The sequence below is a fragment of the Melitaea cinxia genome, chromosome 28, assembly GCF_905220565.1.
Source record: "Melitaea cinxia chromosome 28, ilMelCinx1.1, whole genome shotgun sequence".
NCBI lineage: Eukaryota > Metazoa > Arthropoda > Insecta > Lepidoptera > Nymphalidae > Melitaea > Melitaea cinxia.
The window spans coordinates 714,349-733,871 of record NC_059421.1 but is presented as its reverse complement, the minus strand read 5'-3'; the positions used below and the strand labels follow the sequence as shown (position 1 = coordinate 733,871).

Below are 19,523 nucleotides of genomic sequence, written 5' to 3'. Positions count from 1 at the left end.
GTGCTTTATATCTTGTCGCACATTAGATAATTGTAATTCTATCACGCATTGTTTTTTTTTTTTTTTTAATTTTTAAAATTTTTTGAATTTTTGAATTTTTTTTTTGATTATTGATTTTACTTTTATTCTATTTAATTTTATTTTTAGTTATTGATTTTTTTAATATAATTTTGTTTTGTTTTTTATTCTGAATGTTGTCTTGTCTTGTTGTACTAACCCAATATGGACTTATACTTTGGTCTGAAATAAAGTATTATTATTATTATTATTTAGAATAAGAAGCAACAGGGCGCAAATACGTTTTTTGTGTCATTATATGGCACACTTCACTCGACTTTTCGCATTTCCCGCTCTTCGTATACCGAAATTATATAATTATAATAGGGAAACGCCATGGTATACAAAAAATAGGCACCCGGTTTTATTTATTTTTTATTTATCGTCTTTCTCGTCGATAATATTGAAGACGAGAAGTTTCTCTTCCTATAACGACAAAATTCGACAAAATTACGATGTCATGTTAGTTCCGTAGAGATAAATATCACAGATCACTAAAATTTAATGATTATCTCTTCTTGACGTAACGAGAAGAGTATCGCGTGCACGCATGTTAGCTACTGTAGACATAGAGAGATAATACGAGAAAAGGGGTAGACAAAATTTTGTCGTGGCGCGCATGCTAGGCCTGCTGGATCAGATAATGGGATTCCAGAGAAATCGAGGGAAACTCTCGAAAATCTGTTTAACTTCTTACTGCGTGTACCGATTTTGATGATTTTTAATTTAATCGAAAGCCGATGTTTATCATGTGGTCATATTTAAATTTCATCGAGATTTGATTACAACTTGTGGAGTAATCTTTGATAATGCGTATTTACTTGACTATTTTTTCGTCTACCTACGTTGTATTACTTGTCGATATAATTGAAGTCGGTTTTTCTTCGTTTGCCTGCAAACACAATTATATTATATGTAAAGATGCTTAAAGCGCATTTACGTATCATATAAAAAAGCTCTGAGACGAGGCACTGAAGCAGCGGTCAGAATTCGCTGCTGCCCATACTATCCAAATGTCCATTGTGGCAGGGCTGTGTAATTGTATGAATATATCTTTCTACTAATTAATTTATTTTATTAATTGACTCTAAGAAGGAGGAGGTTTACAATTCGACTGTATATTTTATGTGAGATACCTCGTGACTGTTCACTGGGTGTACCTATATATATAGACGTGATCCGTCTTGATTAGAATATGTCGAACACGTGGAGTTTAAACAAAAGTTACATTTTCTGGAATTTCCTAATTTTCCAAAGTTTTTATGCGTTAGGAATATTCCAAAAATTATTAGAAAATTAAAAAAAAAAGGTATAGAATCGGTTCAGTCGTTTAAGAGTTTAGCAATTCATCGATAGCATATAGTGTTTCATCTTTATTTATATAGATTTAAAGGATGTATTAATTGCTACTAATCCTAGAATAAGTTCTTTTGTTGAAAATCAAAGTCAAAATAAAAAAAAAATTAAATAGGCTTCAAAATCACCTTCGAATTTTAACAAAAAAAAAAAAAATTACAAAAAAAAAACTTTGTTTGCAGGTGATGCTAGGCGGGACGGGAGGTGCGGGGTCACCGGGCGAGGACCTGCTCACCGTCACCGTGGTCCGGGACGAGCACGGCTATGGGATGAAGGTGTCAGGTTGGTTCCCATATCTCTATTGAGGGTCGCATCAAGACGGCGCTTTGATGCGCGGTGACACCACTGGCTGTTGCGGTTGCGAAATAAACATTTGTATTGTTCTGGGCGTTTGTGTTATTTATTGCGCTCTGTGAGTTTATGAATCTTCGATACAGTATAATCTCCTACTGGGAGTCATTAAGTGTGAAGAGAACCATTGAGAAGTTTTAAGGGGCTGTCTTCTCAATACCTACTACTACATAGAATGTGTGCTCATAACCATGTTGTATTTATTTTTTATAATTGTAATTTTCGTGTCCAATTAAACGCTATCAGGTCTCTCAGGTTTCTTTTTTCAATTTATTTTTAAATTTGTTTAAGAAACAAGCAATATACGAATAATCCTTATTTCAAAAGCATTTTCGAATCGTCATTTTACAAACTTAAATTTTAAAAGTAATTATTAATTTTAAAAGTTAAGCTACCACTTATTCGGAATGTAGATTCTGCAGAAAAGAATTGGCGAGAAACTCCGCAGTTACTGTTAACTCAAACGTTAACGCTAACATGTTATCCAATAAAGAGGAGAATATGTAAATTGGATAAGATTATATATTTGCTGTGTGGTTACGGCAGTAAGATTATAGCCACCACTTCTCTTCCTGTGGGTGTCGTAAGAGGCGACTAAGGGATAACCGCCTGCCCAGCGTGGTGATTATGGGCCAAACATAAGTTCACGCCTTTTTAGCGCGAACTTGTGGAGGCCTATGTCTAGCAGTGGACTGTATAAGATTATTCAAAAGTTTCTTGTTACTTTAAACAAATAAAAAAAAACTCGCATCATCTAGTAGGTCTTTGCAAGCTGTAATGCAATATGTACTGGTATGTCAACGCAGGCTAAAAATGCAAGTAAAATCTAATGCTTCATGTATAAGTTCTGCAAATATTATGTCGAATTTAAAATAACGAATTGGTCCTTTCCATTGGCCAATCATTTTCCTGAATATATAAATTACTCATTACATATTCATGAAGCTTTACAATTTTTTAACGCAACCAGCCTTAAATTACCCTGACTTCCCGATACCAGTTCGGCCTTTTATTTGCATATTTGCGAAAGAATAATGCGGAGGCGGCCAATTTGTTGCCAGTCGTATCAGCCTCTTAGAAAACGAGTTTCCTATATGATAAGTAATCACTTTGACCCAATATCTGATGCTAATTCCGATCTTCAAATGCAGCCGAAATGTTTCAATGTTAGGCAATATTTGTGTGTTTTTATGTTGTAATTAATTTAAATGTAACGTTCAAACGAAGGTCTTTTTTTGTGAAGGCTGTGCGATTCAAAACTGTATGACTTAAGAGTCTACTTGGTTGGTTGGTTGGTTGGTCTATCTTGGTTATTTCTACTACTAGCTCCTTGGCATAGTTTGAAGTGGCCCATCTTTCTGCTCCGGATTTATCAAAAAAATTAGCCATAACAGTCGGATGTTATCTATAATACAAGCATTAATTCGCCTGCCGTAGGAACAGATGACCGTGTGTGTATGTTATAAATATATTTATTTATTTCTAAAAAGTTACTCTCGAACATTGTTAACGAAGTGAGAATGTCTGATCAATCGTTTCTGATAAGTTTTAACACACAGTGTAACATAAATATGTAATATATACGTAGAACAATATATAGAACAGAATTTTATTATCCTCAAAAAAAAAATGTCCTTGAATGAAAGAGTCTCCTTCTTATTCCTTCAAAGCAACAGAGGCTTTTGAATTTTTCAGAGTTTTACAGCATATAACTGAAGATATCGACAAAAGTAATGAGGGGCTCAGTCTGTAACGTCCCACTCCTGATTATAGGCCATGTTCTCCATTTAGGAGAAGTATCGGAGCTTAATACAAAACGCTATACGCGCACTATGTGTAAAGATCGCTATCAGGTGTATATGATAACGACTGGGACCGACAACTTAACATGCTCTGAGGCACGATAGAGAGACCCGAAAGCACAGACATCTGAACCGAAATTAAGTATTTGTAATTGTAGGCCATATTTAGGCATGCCTAAATATGGCCTAAGTCTATAATATTGGCCTATGGCCATGGCAAACGCTGGTGCATACATCAGAGCGGTTGTTGTATTAATTTTTTATAATTCCAGGTGACAACCCAGTATACGTGCAGTCGGTCAAGGAGCATGGAGCGGCATGGCGAGCTGGTCTCCGTGCGGGAGACCGCATCCTTAGGGTTGACTCCATACCTGTTCATCATCACACACATCAACAGGTCGTGCATATGATACGAGGTAAGTGTCTTTGAGAAGGTGTATCTTGAGATCTATCCATTTGTGGAACTTGGTTGATCCTGTTTAGTTGATAAATGTAAAAGTAGTATGTAGTAAATGCAATTTATTTATGAGTATTTGATACGTTTTTAGGCGAAAATCATTAAAACTTAATTACGAATTTAATCCTTAATCCAAAGCTCACATCGCAACTTTGGCAAAGAAGATCGTTTCAGGTAATAATGAATTATAAATGATAAAATTTTTAAAATTACCACTCAATGTCATTTCGTTAATTTCGATCGTAACTTTGCTGTATTTTAACTCCTAGCGGTTCTCTACTGAGTAAAGATATCTTCTATAAATTGACAAACCAAGAAGTCCTATGCATTCGTCCAAGTTTCCTCTAAGTGTCTAGATAATTTGTGTAAAATTGGACATGGTAATTGACATCAACCGGACTTTCGATGGTTGTATAATTATAAAATGTAATATTTTTTTTGCATTGTTTTCCAGCGAATCCCTCCACAGTATTGACAGTGCAACAGAACAGTTCGCGGCATAAGACCCCCATAACTGCACCGGTTCCTGTCAATGTAAGTTGCCAAACTGAATGATATTAAATACATTTTAGTAGACTATAGTTAACTGATATAGGACGTAGTAGGAAATATTTTGCTCAAAATCTGGAGCAGTCGGACTGGGGAAGTACCTCGATATTACACAAGATGATAGTGAAATAGCACTACTTTCAAGCAGTGTTGTATTTCTGTTGCGAGTAAGGTAGAGAGTTCCTGGGGAGAGTCGGTGGGTAGGGTTGGCAAAGCGCATGCTATGCTTCTGGTGATGCAGGTGTCTGTAAGTTGAGGTAACTTACTTTACTATCGACCTACTTATATAAACAGAAACTCCACTGTGAGGCTGGTTTTAAAGTCACGCTGACTCAACCCTGACCGTCGGCGCAAATGTCGAGCCCCATAATAAAAAAATATTTGTAGTTTTATGTCTGTGTTTAATTCTTACAGAGTATTTTCTTGTACTATAATAGTACATCATATGTGATATAGTACATGGTATATTTTCTAATATTAAAGTAGTCATAACTCCGTGCCGTGATTTAGGTACATTTGATTACTAGAGCCAAATATTTGCTAAATCTAACTTTAAATTTAGTACAAAAATGAGTATTATAACGATAAGCGAAATTAAATGCGGTCAGAGTTCTGGACGACAGTTATTATTAAATGCAGTTTTTAGCATAACGCATTCACGGAAGTGATTCAATTATTATCCACACGCGAACGAGTCTGATTTGCCAAGTTACCGGATTGGGAGCATTATGTTCAATAGTCGGTTACTCGTTTTCCTATGAACTTCCTATGAACGCATTGTTCTCATTTGTGAGCCTTAATTTGTCTAGAACAGTCGTTTTAGCTAGCTGCTAACAGCCGGGGTTTTAAATCTCGTTTGATTGGATATTTTTGTGTTTTGAACATTGAGTATTTTTACTCGTATATGGGTGTGGGGCGAGAGAGAATCCGGTTTCTGTCAAGTAAATGGTGATGATTAATTTCAAGCATTTTTTTAATTTTGTTCTATTTGATTACTTAGTTACGGTCAGTATGTATGTATTTATGTATCTATTTATGTATATAATATCTATGTATGTATATGTTTAATTATTTAAATATTTATAATAAATTTGTTGTAACACACCTATGCTGCGCTTTTTAAACGGTTTTATTTAGCTCACCCCGTTTGTTTTATTTTTTATTCTTGGGTCAAATTTAGTAATTCAAATTTCACCCTCTTCCTGTCAACCGATTAATCTGAAATTTTGTATACACTTTGGATTTTGGTGACAATACAATTATGTTTATTCATTATCATTATAAATTCAAGATGGCCGCCGCTACAAAATGGCGGATAATTTATGTTTTATTAATCCCATCAATATGGGTATCAAATGAAAGGGCTCAACAAGCAGAATACAATATACTATAAAAAATTGAAATCCAAGATGGCGGCCGCTACAAAATGGCGGATAACGTAGGTTTTATCAATCCCATCAATATGGGTATCAAATGAAAGGGCTCAACAAGCAGAATACAATATACTATAAAAAATTGAAATACAAGATGGCGGCCGCTACAAAATGGCGAATAACGTAGGTTTTATCGATCCCATCAATATGGGTATCAAATGAAAGTGCTCAACCAGTATAATCAATGTACTATATAAAATTAAAATCCAAGATGGCGGCCTCTACAAAATGGCGGATAACTTAGGTTTTATCAATCCCATCAACATGGGTATCAAATGAAAGGTCTCAACAAGTAGAATACAATTTACTATGCAAAATTGAAATCTAAGCTGGCCGCCGCTACCAAATGTCTGATAACAATTTTTTATCAATCCCACCAATATGGGTATCAAATAAAAGGGCTTGACAAGAAGAATACAGTGCACTATACAACCTCAATATTTAAGATGGGCCTTGCAATAATGAAGCACTAAATGAATTAAACAGAATGCGAAATAAAAACTAAAAACTAGAAAATAAAAATAGGTAAAAAAACTTTTTAAGTTAAACGGTTTTATGTTAAACATACATTGCAATGTTTAAGATAAATGTACTAAAAACCAAAAAATAATAAAATAGATACAGTCGTGGGAATTATAAACATATGCATAGACTAGACTAAAATAAAACCGTGGGGCACGTCAATTGTCTACAAATTATCGACTTAATGTGCGATAGAAGAATCGTTTAATTCGTCGTTAAAATAGGCAGTTGGCCCGCAGACGGTGAGGAAATTACTTACTATTTTCTTGCTCATGGAAATTCCAATAGTTATACACTCCATGTAAATAAAAGAGATGTTTCAACTAGTTTATCGTTGGACATTCACACTGCTGGCTGGCGAGGAATCGTTTCACTGCTCGTAGTTTGTCTTTAATCGACAAAACATATGATAAAAGTACTACTCGCTCACCACTATGAAACCCTAAAACTCGCTTATAATCGAGCTTGCTAGCTTGTTTCCACATTCTAGCCCTACTTATCACACGTCCATCGTTGTCGGTTGAACAACTGCCTAATTATAGTGTAACATTACAAAACAAACATTTTAATCAACGATTGTAGACAATTGACGTGCCCCACGGTTTTATTTTAGTCTAGTCTATGCATATGTTTATAATTCCCACGACTGTATCTATTTTATTAGCGATAAGGCCGCCCTTTGTACCTAATGAATATATTGTCAATATTTTTTTTTCTTTCTTTGATATGTATCATTTCTGTTTTTGGTGTACAATAAAGTGTATTATTATTATTATTATTATAACGATTACCCTTTTTCCTGTAATATCCCACTGCTAGGCATAGGCCTCTTTCCCCATGTAGGAGAAGGATCAGAACCTAATCCACCACGCTGCTCCATACGGGTTGGTGGGTTACTTAGTTAATGTTTGTCTAATTTGTCAATTTAAATATTGTAAATGCTGATGAATCTGCTGATGAATGCCACTTACAGTATGTTCTGTTCGTATATGTGAATAAATAATATGTTTTTAGTAGAAGATTCGAATGAATAAAAGTTGAAAGCATTATCGTTAAGAAGTAATTATGGAAGATGTACGAGTACGTACTATAATTTAAATAGTTTTCGAGTGATTTTCCATGAAATTCATAATATTTGTAAAAAATATATACACGGCAGTGATATTTAAATTACGTATGGCTGTAAATTCGTATTTCCAAAGGGATAAAAAATTAGTCATAAAAGTGCACATATTTTCTGATAGATAACCTTGGTTGACCAGCGTTGACAACTGTGTCAATACGCGACAACGCAGATGCATTCTTTCCGTCTTTCGCTTATATCTTTATAGCGAATTGCTTAAAAAACTATTTTCAATTTTTTTTTTGTATAACTGAATTTCCATTTATAGTATTTTGTAAAAGAATGAGCAATGTGTTCGAAGAAAAAAAGGCTGGTATAGTTATCAAAATTAAAAATTATTTTATTCAAGTCGGCTTCAAAACTACTTTTAAATCTTCATTTTAAAATTATTCAATTAAAAATATATATTCGTTTTCAATATATCAATAAAGCTACCACCGATTCTGAATGTACATTCTGGAGAAAAGTATCGGCAGAAACGCTGCAATTACTTATATGTATATGTATATGCGTATGACGTCATTGGACATCTGTCTATTTATTACCCGACTGCCAAGGAAGGGTTATGTTTTTCGCGCGTATCTTGTATGTATGTATGTATGTAATATTCTTTACTACCTCATATTTCCAGAACCACTAAACGGATTTACATAACTGAGGTATCATTAGGTTCGTCTTTGCTGCCCAAGTGTTCTTAGATAGGTGACATTAAAAAAAATCAAACATGGCGGCTGTGCGAAGCCATTGTATTTAATGAAAAAAAAAATTTTTTTCTCGAATACTACAATATGGGTATCAAATTGAAGGGCACAATACAAGGATTTTAAAAAGGTATATCATGATTATTATTACCGTAATACTAAGACAGAAATACAATATTAAAGTTTAAAAAATGTGGACTTTGCTCTTTCGCACGCCTATGCCATGTCAAACTCGCCTCCTAGGCGACGATCAACTTCGGGGTGTAGCCTTTCAAATAAAATACAATGGTTAAAAAAAACATACAATTAAAATTACAAATAAAAATTAATAAATGTCACACCAATTTACAATTACATTAATAAAATTAATAACAAATACATAATACCAAATACAAACAAATAATTTTAATAATAATTTCATTATATTAAAACTAATAGTTGTTGATTTAAGCAGTCACCTATTCGCTAAAGGTCAGGCTTACGTTGCTTTGAGCAGAGTGAGATCTTTCTCCGGGCTTGCTATCAGTTCTCTTGACCCTAAAAATTTACTTAATCAACCACATGATGTAAACTGTTTTAATTAATTGAACCGATTACGTAATTTGTCTGACTAAAAAGACATAAATAAAATAATAATTTAAAAAAAAAAAAAAAAACCCGCCTGCGTGAAGAACAACTAATAGAAAATCAACTGAAAAAGCTGGAACAAGATAAAAATTCAATATGCACACAAAGTCAGCGAAATAAATAGAAACAGTATCAAACATTTTGTGCTGTACATTTAAAATATATTAATAAGGTAGTCCTTCGAAACTTTATGCAACGTCATAGATAATATGCAGTCGGAGGCATGAAATTGAAGGATAAGTCAAATCATTCTCTCTTTGTGCATGTCTCCGACTGCATGTTATGTACGACGTTGCATAAAGTTTCGAAGGACTACCGTATTAATATATTTTAAATGTACAGCACAAAATGTTTGATACTGTTTCTATTTATTTCGCTGACTTTGTGTGCATATTGAATTTTTATCTTGTTCCAGCTTTTTCAGTTGATTTTCTATTAGTTGTTCTTCACGCAGGCGGGTTTTTTTTTTTTTTTAATTATTATATATATAAAGTATTCGACTCCTAACTGCGTTCCTTCCTAAACTATTAAAAAAACAAAACATTACCATTAGAAAAACACTCTTAAACGGTTATGCAGGAGTACGTTGCCAGCGTAGCTCGTATATTAAGACAAAGTAAAATTAAAAAAGTCTAGGAATTCGTTTTCACGTCGAACGTGATCTATTACACCTACAGAACTCATTTAAAGGAACGCAGGAGTCGAACAACCTATATATGGTGTTTTTGTTTCCAAACTTATTAATTGCCTCGTTCACAAATATATAAAAGGAAGTCGCTATCGCATTTCCTTCAGGGTAGTTGTAGCAAACTATACTATTTAATATATATAATATTTATTTGTATTATATATTTAATTGTATTATATATTGAATTTGTTTGGCAATGCGTAGCCACAGCGGACCCATGGCTGTTGCACTAGTGGACCCATCGTCGTTGTTGTGGGCCGGGCGGTTGGTGCTTGTGTATTGTTTGTGTTTTCGGACCCCCAACATAGGAGTTAATCCTAGTGAGGGCGTTGATGATGAGGCGTTTATGTTTTTTTTTGTGATTTGTTTAATTTTTTTTTTGCTTACGAATTTTCTATTCACGCCCACTTGACTAATTTCACTTTTTCATATTTATTTATAAAAGATAAATATTGGTGGTTTTGATACATGAGTTGACACGTATTTGTGATATTACCAGTTATGTAATAATAGGGACGAGTGAAAGTATTCGCTATTATCGTAGAGTCTCAGAAACTTTAGCACCTTATATAAATGTAAGGATTATGGAAAACTAACGTATAAGTAAAAACTTCTAAAAAGAGGAAATGTTCAGTTTCTTCGATTCTCTTAATTAAAAATTATGTATTAATAATCTACGTAATTAATTGAAGAGTAAAACGTTTAATTTACCGATTTCAAAAAATGAGGAGGTTACCGATTTTGATGATTTTTTTTTTCGTTAATCGCAGGTGCTTGTTGTTGTTGGTCGTTGTCTTGTGGTCTCATTTATATTTGGTCGAGTTCTGACGGGTACTTTTTGAGCTATCACCAATAATGCGTATATAATTAACTATTTTTTCGACTACGATACAATACAATTCAGCCTAATGTACCACGCTGCTCCACTACGAGTGGCAAACATATTCCCTACTATGAGTAACGATCGTCATTTGGTGTATATGATGTCTGTCCAAGGCACGGCGGGGAGACCCACAAGGGCAGACATCAAAACTGGAAAGATAAATTTTTATACAAATATAAATATCCATACTGAGCGGCAATCGACGATGTTTTAGGTTCATATACGCAAACACCACTAGAGCGTTTTTTAGCGTTTACTTAACGATGTAAATTGAATTTGTTTTTTTTTTATTTGTGAACAAACATAATCATTGAATAAGGTGTAGATAAAGATATCTTCATAAATAACAGTCATGGTTATTGATATTTCTAATATTGGTAGTGTATTTAATATGCGTTACTTTAATTTCAGCCAGAAAAGCAGCGTCAGTTGGAAGTGTCGAAGGCGCAAACCGTGCGTCTGATGCTGGAACAAGAACAGAAATTCATTAGGGAGCTCAAGAGTAAGTGAAATTATGGGATTCGTAACTTTTTTTTTACCAACAGCTGAGGTAGGACATTATCATCATCGTCATCGCCGGCCGATAGTCGGGGGACTTTGGCCGGCTGGACGACATGACCCCACATGTCTGAGGGGTGGCCTTGTTGTGAGCGAGACCACCCCCACCAGGCTACCATTATGCCGGGGCCCGGAGGTTTCGTCCGGGCCTACCGCCGGGGCGAGGTGGCGAATGTTAGCGCGACCCCATCTCGCTCCACCCAGGCAGACGACTGCTCACACGTGTTGGTTTTTTTAGTTAGTAGGAGTCTGACATAACCTTCTTGATTTTCCCCACGTAAAAAAAGGACATCATCATCATTTCAGTCTATTGCAGTCCACTGTTGGACATAGGCCTCCACAAGTTTGCACCAAAAGTGGCGTGAACTCAAGTGTGTTGCCCATGGTCACCACGCTGGGTAGGCGGGTTCGTGACCGCAGGGCTGGCTTTGTCGCACCGAAGACGCTGCTGCCCATCTTCGGCCTCTGTATTTCAAAGCCAGCAGTTGGATGAGGTAGGACACAGTAGGATATATCCTGTTTAAAATGTTGAACGAGTTGCTCTGGGCAACACTACTCACAAGTAGTGTTGTGTTCTTGTGGTGAATGGGGTGGAGAGCTCCTAGGGAGGGTCGGGGGTAGGCTTCTGGTGGCGTACAGATGAGTGAATGATAACGGCCGTCCCCAGACGACATGCTGAAGGTGCCGGACGTGCGCAAGCAGGCGCAGGTGGACGCGGCCGAGCAGCGCTGCGCCGTGCTGCAGCGACAGATCGACGGCATCGCGGCCGCGCAGGTACGCGCACGCACACGCACACACACACGCACACACGCGCGCACACACATGCACACACACACAGCCACACAAACACACAGCCACACAAACACACAGCCACACACACACAAACACACACGCACACGCACACACACACACATACACACACACACACACACACACACAAACACAATTACACACCTTAGGGTGAATTGTAGACGTAAATTTTGTGATCGGTAATGTTACAATGGTTGAATAGTAGATATAGGAAAGGGTGAGGGTAGACGAGATCGGTTACGTAAGAGACGCGTGGCTTAAATTAGTTGAATATTTATTGATTATTGACTAATTTGCACGATTTTACTTGTATTGATTTTTGATAACTGTCGAATTGTTAATATTAGTTATCACAGTTTCGAACTTCATTTACTGATTTATTTTAAAGGCTGTAGACGTAAAATTCTCAATCGATTGGAATCGTATTTTGTCAAGTTCTTGTTACAAGGCTGTATTACATTATCCTATAATTGATCAGCATTAGAAAAGTTAGTACGTAATATCAATACAAGTGAAACCGCGAGAGGCGTCTAGTAAAATTTAAGTAACTTTTGTGACATTACCAATCAAACAGCACAGCCAATGTAGATAATTATTCATACTTTATATTTCGTCCACCCTAGCCAAGTACAGGTTGAAGTGTACGCTATAGCGGCAATAGTTGCTACTATTTCGCAGCTGTTTTTAGATTATTTTTGACATCATCATCATTTATTTTTTTTTGTCAGTGTTTTCTTGGATTTAGAAGAATACAATTTTCTTTTTATAATATTATATTAAAATACTTTTTTTTTCGTTTTGCTTACATCGTCATTACATAACTTACATGGACAGAAGCCGGTACCAATGTAATAAAAATGATGAGAAAAATGCTCTTTAAATGACTAAATTTCTTTAATTTATTTCATTGTACTAATAGTAGTGGTACAAATTCTATGAATAATTAACTGAGGTAGAGCACAGCAGGAAATTACTTGCTCAAATTATGTAGCAACCCGACTGGGGAAGTACCTCGACCTTACAAAAGACCACAGCTAAATAATACTATTTTCAAACTGTATTGTCTTCCCAGTAGTAAGGTGATCAGAGCTCTTGGGTGGATTGGGGGTAGGGTCGGCAATGCCCTTGTAATGCTTCAAGTATTGCAGGCATCTATAAGCTATGGTAATCGCTTACTATCTGGTGAGCCGTACGCTTGTTTGACGACTTAGTTGTACAGAAAAAAACAAACGTTTAACTAATCAATTCTTCCATTACAAAATTAAAGAAATATATAATTAAAAATTGTATTTTTCTAAACTACATTTAAAAAGGCGAAAATAAATTGTGTAATAACTATGTCAATTGTTAATAAATTAATTGTTACTAACTAATTAACGGGATGGACGGCGAGCGTTTCCGTTGGTCTCGTCTGCTTTTATGCATGTTTTGTTCTATGTGGCGTCGTTTCTGATGATCTCTTGGTATATGTGCGTTTTATATGTTTGTACAAGTCTTGACAATATATTTTTTTTAAATGTTTTTAGTTAAGGAACTAAACTATTTCTCTATGAAGGTAGAAATAAGTTGAATTAAAAAAAAAAGAAAATGTTATTTTTCTTTCGACCCACAATATATTTTTATTGAAACGAGCTTAATGTTCAACGTCAAAATGCATAAGAACAGATGAAACCTCAATATCGCATACAGAATTAATTTTCGCCTCGCTGTCACTTGGTGTGCTTGAGACTACCGATTTGGGCCCACACGAGGGTAAAGATATTTCAATACATCAAAACTGACAATATACGAGTACTTGACGTATGTGACGTTTACGTTGAAATATTCCCTCCCAAAAATATCAAACCCCCCATTTCATAGCCGGAAGCCGCTCATGCGCCGTCCACACCGAAGCTAGGACGCAAGGAAGCGGAGCGAGGCAATTTCTTCCTGAGCGGAATACCTCGCTCACTCAGCAACTTAACCGGACAAAGCTTGAGAAATCTGCGACAGAATCGGAACAAAGAGACGCCTCTAGTGCGACAACACTCGGACGAAGGGAAGCGAGCACACCATACCGTCCCGCTCATCCCCACCACATGTCTAGACAACACGCCACCCCCCCTGCCCCCTCGCTCCGAAAGGCCCCAACGCCCCCGCCCTCGCCGCTCCCCAGTCAGTCCCCCCCCTAGTCCGGTGAATCCCCTCGCGCGACCTAAGCCCGGCTCGTCCCGGTATATGATGCCGTATAGAGAGGATCTGAGGTCGTCTCACTCTCTGGAGGAGTTGGAAGGGCCTCAGCCAAATTCCATCGCGTTGCAGATGAGCTATCCCTTGGTCAATGCTCCGCCGCCTCCCTTGCAGGTAATCTCTCTGCTGATCGAGTATTAAACTTTATTCTGAAGCGTCCGTTATCTGACAGTTTCTATAACCTGTCAATATAACATCGTTTTTACTAGAGACATAATGTTGGCGCAATTCTTATGGTGTTTATGTTAAATCTCCGTCTGTAGTAAGTGAAATAAAAATAGATGTGTTACAGGAATACTGTTCATGAATCAATAGTAACAAGAAAACTACATCATTTGTATTTCTAAATATAATTTAAAAAAAAAAACTTATTGATTCGACAAAATTATTGAACTAGTTACATTATGTACTCGATCAGTAAAATACTATTTCAAATTTTTTGAAATATAATTCTATATTGATTTATATTTTAAGAAAAATCACAGCTTACGTTTTTATTATGTAGATTTAGTTTATCATCCATCATTCACCGGTCGCTATCGCTTTTTGATTATAATTTATGCTAAAACTTGCAAATTTTATTATTTAGCTAAAAATCACATTTTTAATTAGTTAAGTCATATTAGCGAATAGTATTAAAACAAAAATATTCCTATTTGTTTAAAGGTTCAGATAGTTTCTCTAACAATGTGTTGTTATTCTTGTGTCTGTCAATGTTGTAAATTGTTATAAATTGTGACTAATTTTCATTTCAATTGGATGTAACTTTTTATTAGAATATCAACAAAATTAATAAGGTCTATAGAAAAATATTAAGTAATGTGTAAATACAGACAGACAATCGAGGCGGCGTGCCAGTCCTACACGTGAGGAGTCAGTCCTCTCCAGAACACCTAGACCACGAGTTACCTAGAAGTAAGTTCCATAGCTTTAATTCTACTCCAAACTAAACGAAATCAGCCTATAAACGCTTGTATAAATCGTTGTGCAAAGGCCTCTTCACCATGAGAAGGTTTTAAAATCATTATTGAATTGAGAGGGTAGACGAAATTTTGCAGGTAGAATTGCACTGAATTTTAATCCTAATGTTATAATTTAATATAAATGATATTAAATTTTTTAAAGTTATTCGTGTTATTCAAAGTAACTACATTTATTATAATTTTTTCTGGTATCAGCACTGTACTAGTTCTATTTAAAACGGTCAATAAACAATATTTCTTTCTTTTTTTTCTGCTTATTCTAAGTCAAAGAGTTTAAAAATAATTCATACTTAAAAGAAAAGATAGTAAATATATAAATAATGTAACTGTATCCTCAGCCCACGCGACCCACCCCGCCCCCGCCGAGAAGGAGAGGTGGTCTCGGGGAACGCCGCCGCCCGGCACGCCGCCCCCGCCCTACCCCCACCCGCAGGTAACGTCGCGTCACGACACGTTACTACACAACACAACATTCCCGTGACCTAGTTGGCTATATAAAATTGAATAAAACTCAAAAATTGTTATTCTCCCCAGCCGTGTGCAGACCCCCAACGAGCCATAATATCAATGGAGGAAGACGATTCGCCTGCCTCGGTAAGTCACCACATTTTGCTAAAAATACTAGTCACTTCTGATTAGTTATATATATTTTTTTATCTACACTAATGTTGTAACATTCTACTTATGTTTCCAATACTTGACTTATAATTACTACTGTTATAGCGCAGACAACAAAACACTCAATTTAAGCAATTTCACATATGGTATAATATCCACATCGATATCGTAAAATCTCATTATAACATCGCGCGCATGCGCGCAGCTGCGCTCTCATTGGTAGATTTTAATGGCGGCAAAATCACTGTGACAATACACGTACGCGTGAATTTAATTTAATAAATTAAAAGTTAAAAATGGATAGCGACGATGATATTTGTACGCCTCCGGATATTCTAGAATTGGCAACAAAATTAACTCACAATCTTTTGCCAAAAAAATCTAGAAAATTATATGAAAAAGAATATAATAACTTATTCCGACTCCGTCTATGAGCTCTGCTGCTTGCCCCGCGACCGCTACAGCTGCTGGATCAATAATTAACATTAACTTTCAAAATTGTACCATCCAAAATTTGAACAATTATTATAAATAAACTATTGTCAGCTTTTACTCTTGTTGTTTGATTAATTGCATTAGTGAAGATAAAGTAGTGTATGCAACTGCATATAACACAGGTATTAAAACACTCGTTACTATTATGAAACTCGCTGCGCTCGTTTCATAAACTCACACTCGTGTTTTAATACCCTTCATTATATGACAGTTGCATAAACTACTATTATTGCACTTAAAAGACATACAAAAATATTAGTACAACAATGGCAGTTGGCTAGGGCGAAACTATCAGCTTACCCATGGCGGTGAATGATGGTGTTATCGCGGGGGTACAGAAGTGCGAAAGAGCAACCAACCACTGCGTTTTGGCAGATATCATATGTCTCAATTTCTTCTCACAGAGACTAAAGGCATAGTTTAAAAAAAATTTGCAGTGTTAAATGGACTTTACCAGAGAACGTATGTTCGATTTTTTCTTGTTTCTTGTTACAGGACAATTGTTCATATTCCGGACTTTTCTCAAATCTTCAATCAGTAAGGGAATCCAAAGCGAGGACGGCAGTTCTAATCAACTGGCTGTTAGGAGAAAGAAGGTAATTATTAAACTGTGATTGATTACACCCGACAAAGCATATCGTGCTTTGGTTAATATGTCTCTTGGTAAATTTTATGTGATAACATTTCTATGTTTAATTTCATTTTTTATATCCACTCCTTCGAGTAAAACTTTAATACAATTTTGTGATTTAATGTAATTGTAAAGATTTAAAACGCCTGAGTATATTTTAAATGGCATCTTTAACTCGTTTGCTAAATCATTTATGAATGTTATGAACAGTACAGGACCCAAGTGTGACCCTGTTGTATACCAAAAGATAATTTTAAAATTTAAAATACTGTAACTGTTTCAGATATATTATATAGCTTTTGTTTAGAATATTGTGAACTAAATAAAGTTTTGACTGTGAGTTGCTAAGTTTGTAAAGTGAATTAGACAAGGCTAGGTGTCACTTTTATCGATCCCAAATATATTTTCGATAAACGAAAATTTGTTTAGGTTAAGGAAGCGATGTTTAAACAAATATAGGTATTTAAACTCGTATTATATTAGGCTGTGGTAAGTGCTTGCATGCGTATCGATTAAACGTTAGTGGGCGATAGATGGCGCTTCACATATAAGGGCTCCTAAAATGTAATTTTAGATAAAGTTTGATTGGTTGTTTAAATTCGGCAGGTGCGCATGCGCAAGTTTGGTGTTGGTTCTGACGGATGCGTTCCGAGGCGCGGCCGCAGTCACCACGCACACGCTGCGCCGCTGGGCCTACGAGATACACTCCACCTTCCTCATGCCGAACGCGGTGAGCGACACAGACACACGCACACACACAGTGATTCGAAAACTTAAACGGTCACACAAAATCAACGACCCTACTACATGTGAATCGATGACTGTATTTACTTTTTTCTCTATACACTGGCAACATTTAACTTATAAAATAATATTTTCAGGTGCTACAATTGAACGGAGTTGATGAGAACATGGCGAATGAAATTGAACATGTACTCGTGAATGGTGAGTTCCATCAAATGTATGGAGTTTATTGATTTTAATAAATATCTATACATTTTTTTCTTCTTTATAGAAAAATAGGTTCTCACTAAACAGCAGACATTTTACGTACAAAGCGCTTCGAATCATCTTTTTTAATGCGCACAGCCAAGGAATGGAATTCCCTGCCGGCGTCTGTATTTCCGAGTTCATACAACCCGAACATGTTTAAAGCGCGAGTGAACAGGCTTCTTCTGGGCGAACTCGCTCCATCTTCGACCTCGTCTGTGCTCTAGAGCTAGACTGAGGTCAAGAGTAAGCCCATAACATAATAAAAAAAAAAAATTGGTTATGGCTATGGTGCTCTAATTAGTATACAATTATCAAATTGATTTTAATAATCCAAACTTTTAATTAAAAAACTTTAATATCGGGATCGGTCCCTTCACTTAGTTTCAAAAGCTCCATGAATCGCTGAAGATGAAAGGCTATAAAACATCTACTGTCACGTAGAGTTCGACAAAGAAGAGCTCCTGCGCAACGTGTTCCGCAAGGCGCGCCGCACGGCCAAGGACGAGCTGGGCCGGCAGCTCAGCGAGTTCCAGGTGAAGCGGCAGGTGGGGCTCGGCACGCTGTACGGGCCCGACGACGCCGTGCTCGAGCGCTGCGACGCGGACAAGGCGCAGGTGAGCGCTGCCTATAGTTCCAGGTGAAGCGGCAGGTGGGGCTCGGCACGCTGTACGGGCCCGACGACGCCGTGCTCGAGCGCTGCGACGCGGACAAGGCGCAGGTGAGCGCTGCCTATAGTTCCAGGTGAAGCGGCAGGTGGGGCTCGGCACGCTGTACGGGCCCGACGACGCCGTGCTCGAGCGCTGCGACGCGGACAAGGCGCAGGTGAGCGCTGCCTATAGTTCCAGGTGAAGCGGCAGGTGGGGCTCGGCACGCTGTACGGGCCCGACGACGCCGTGCTCGAGCGCTGCGACGCGGACAAGGCGCAGGTGAGCGCTGCCTATAGTTCCAGGTGAAGCGGCAGGTGGGGCTCGGCACGCTGTACGGGCCCGACGACGCCGTGCTCGAGCGCTGCGACGCGGACAAGGCGCAGGTGAGCGCTGCCTATAGTTCCAGGTGAAGCGGCAGGTGGGGCTCGGCACGCTGTACGGGCCCGACGACGCCGTGCTCGAGCGCTGCGACGCGGACAAGGCGCAGGTGAGCGCTGCCTATAGTTCCAGGTGAAGCGGCAGGTGGGGCTCGGCACGCTGTACGGGCCCGACGACGCCGTGCTCGAGCGCTGCGACGCGGACAAGGCGCAGGTGAGCGCTGCCTATAGTTCCAGGTGAAGCGGCAGGTGGGGCTCGGCACGCTGTACGGGCCCGACGACGCCGTGCTCGAGCGCTGCGACGCGGACAAGGCGCAGGTGAGCGCCGCCCGCACTTGGCCCCTTGACGTTCCACTGTGGACTGACATTGTCGGGACTTCAGGGGGGGCGTGTGGTATTCTAGTCTAGAAATTTAAAAAAATCGAATTTTTTGGATTATATTTTCCAAGCCAATAATTGGCGGGAAATCGCGCAAGATCGTACAAAGTGGAGAAATCTTGTTTCGGAGGCCTTCGGGTCACTGAGCCAGTTGAGTTAGTTTTAGTTATATTTTCATAATTTATACCCTAAAGAGTAAGCCTCTAAGGTATTCCAATTATTTTTGAAGTTATAGTTAAATTTGTGTTTTTTTAA

At 37.5% G+C, this 19,523-nt stretch overlaps 1 protein-coding gene across 1 annotated transcript in view; it reads left to right on the top strand.

Moving 5' to 3' along the window:
- The first annotated feature begins 1,598 nt into the window (after positions 1-1,598).
- LOC123667379 overlaps positions 1,599-19,523 on the top strand; it is a 38,397-nt gene continuing 20,472 nt past the window's right edge. The window contains exons 1-13 of the mRNA XM_045601290.1: positions 1,599-1,695; positions 3,839-3,982; positions 4,478-4,557; positions 10,961-11,051; positions 11,775-11,881; positions 13,778-14,260; positions 14,980-15,061; positions 15,468-15,562; positions 15,664-15,723; positions 16,738-16,838; positions 17,480-17,603; positions 17,755-17,818; positions 18,308-18,480. Of these exons, the coding sequence (XP_045457246.1) occupies positions 1,599-1,695; positions 3,839-3,982; positions 4,478-4,557; positions 10,961-11,051; positions 11,775-11,881; positions 13,778-14,260; positions 14,980-15,061; positions 15,468-15,562; positions 15,664-15,723; positions 16,738-16,838; positions 17,480-17,603; positions 17,755-17,818; positions 18,308-18,480 (1,701 nt within the window). The remainder of the gene's footprint in view (positions 1,696-3,838; positions 3,983-4,477; positions 4,558-10,960; positions 11,052-11,774; positions 11,882-13,777; positions 14,261-14,979; positions 15,062-15,467; positions 15,563-15,663; positions 15,724-16,737; positions 16,839-17,479; positions 17,604-17,754; positions 17,819-18,307; positions 18,481-19,523) is intronic.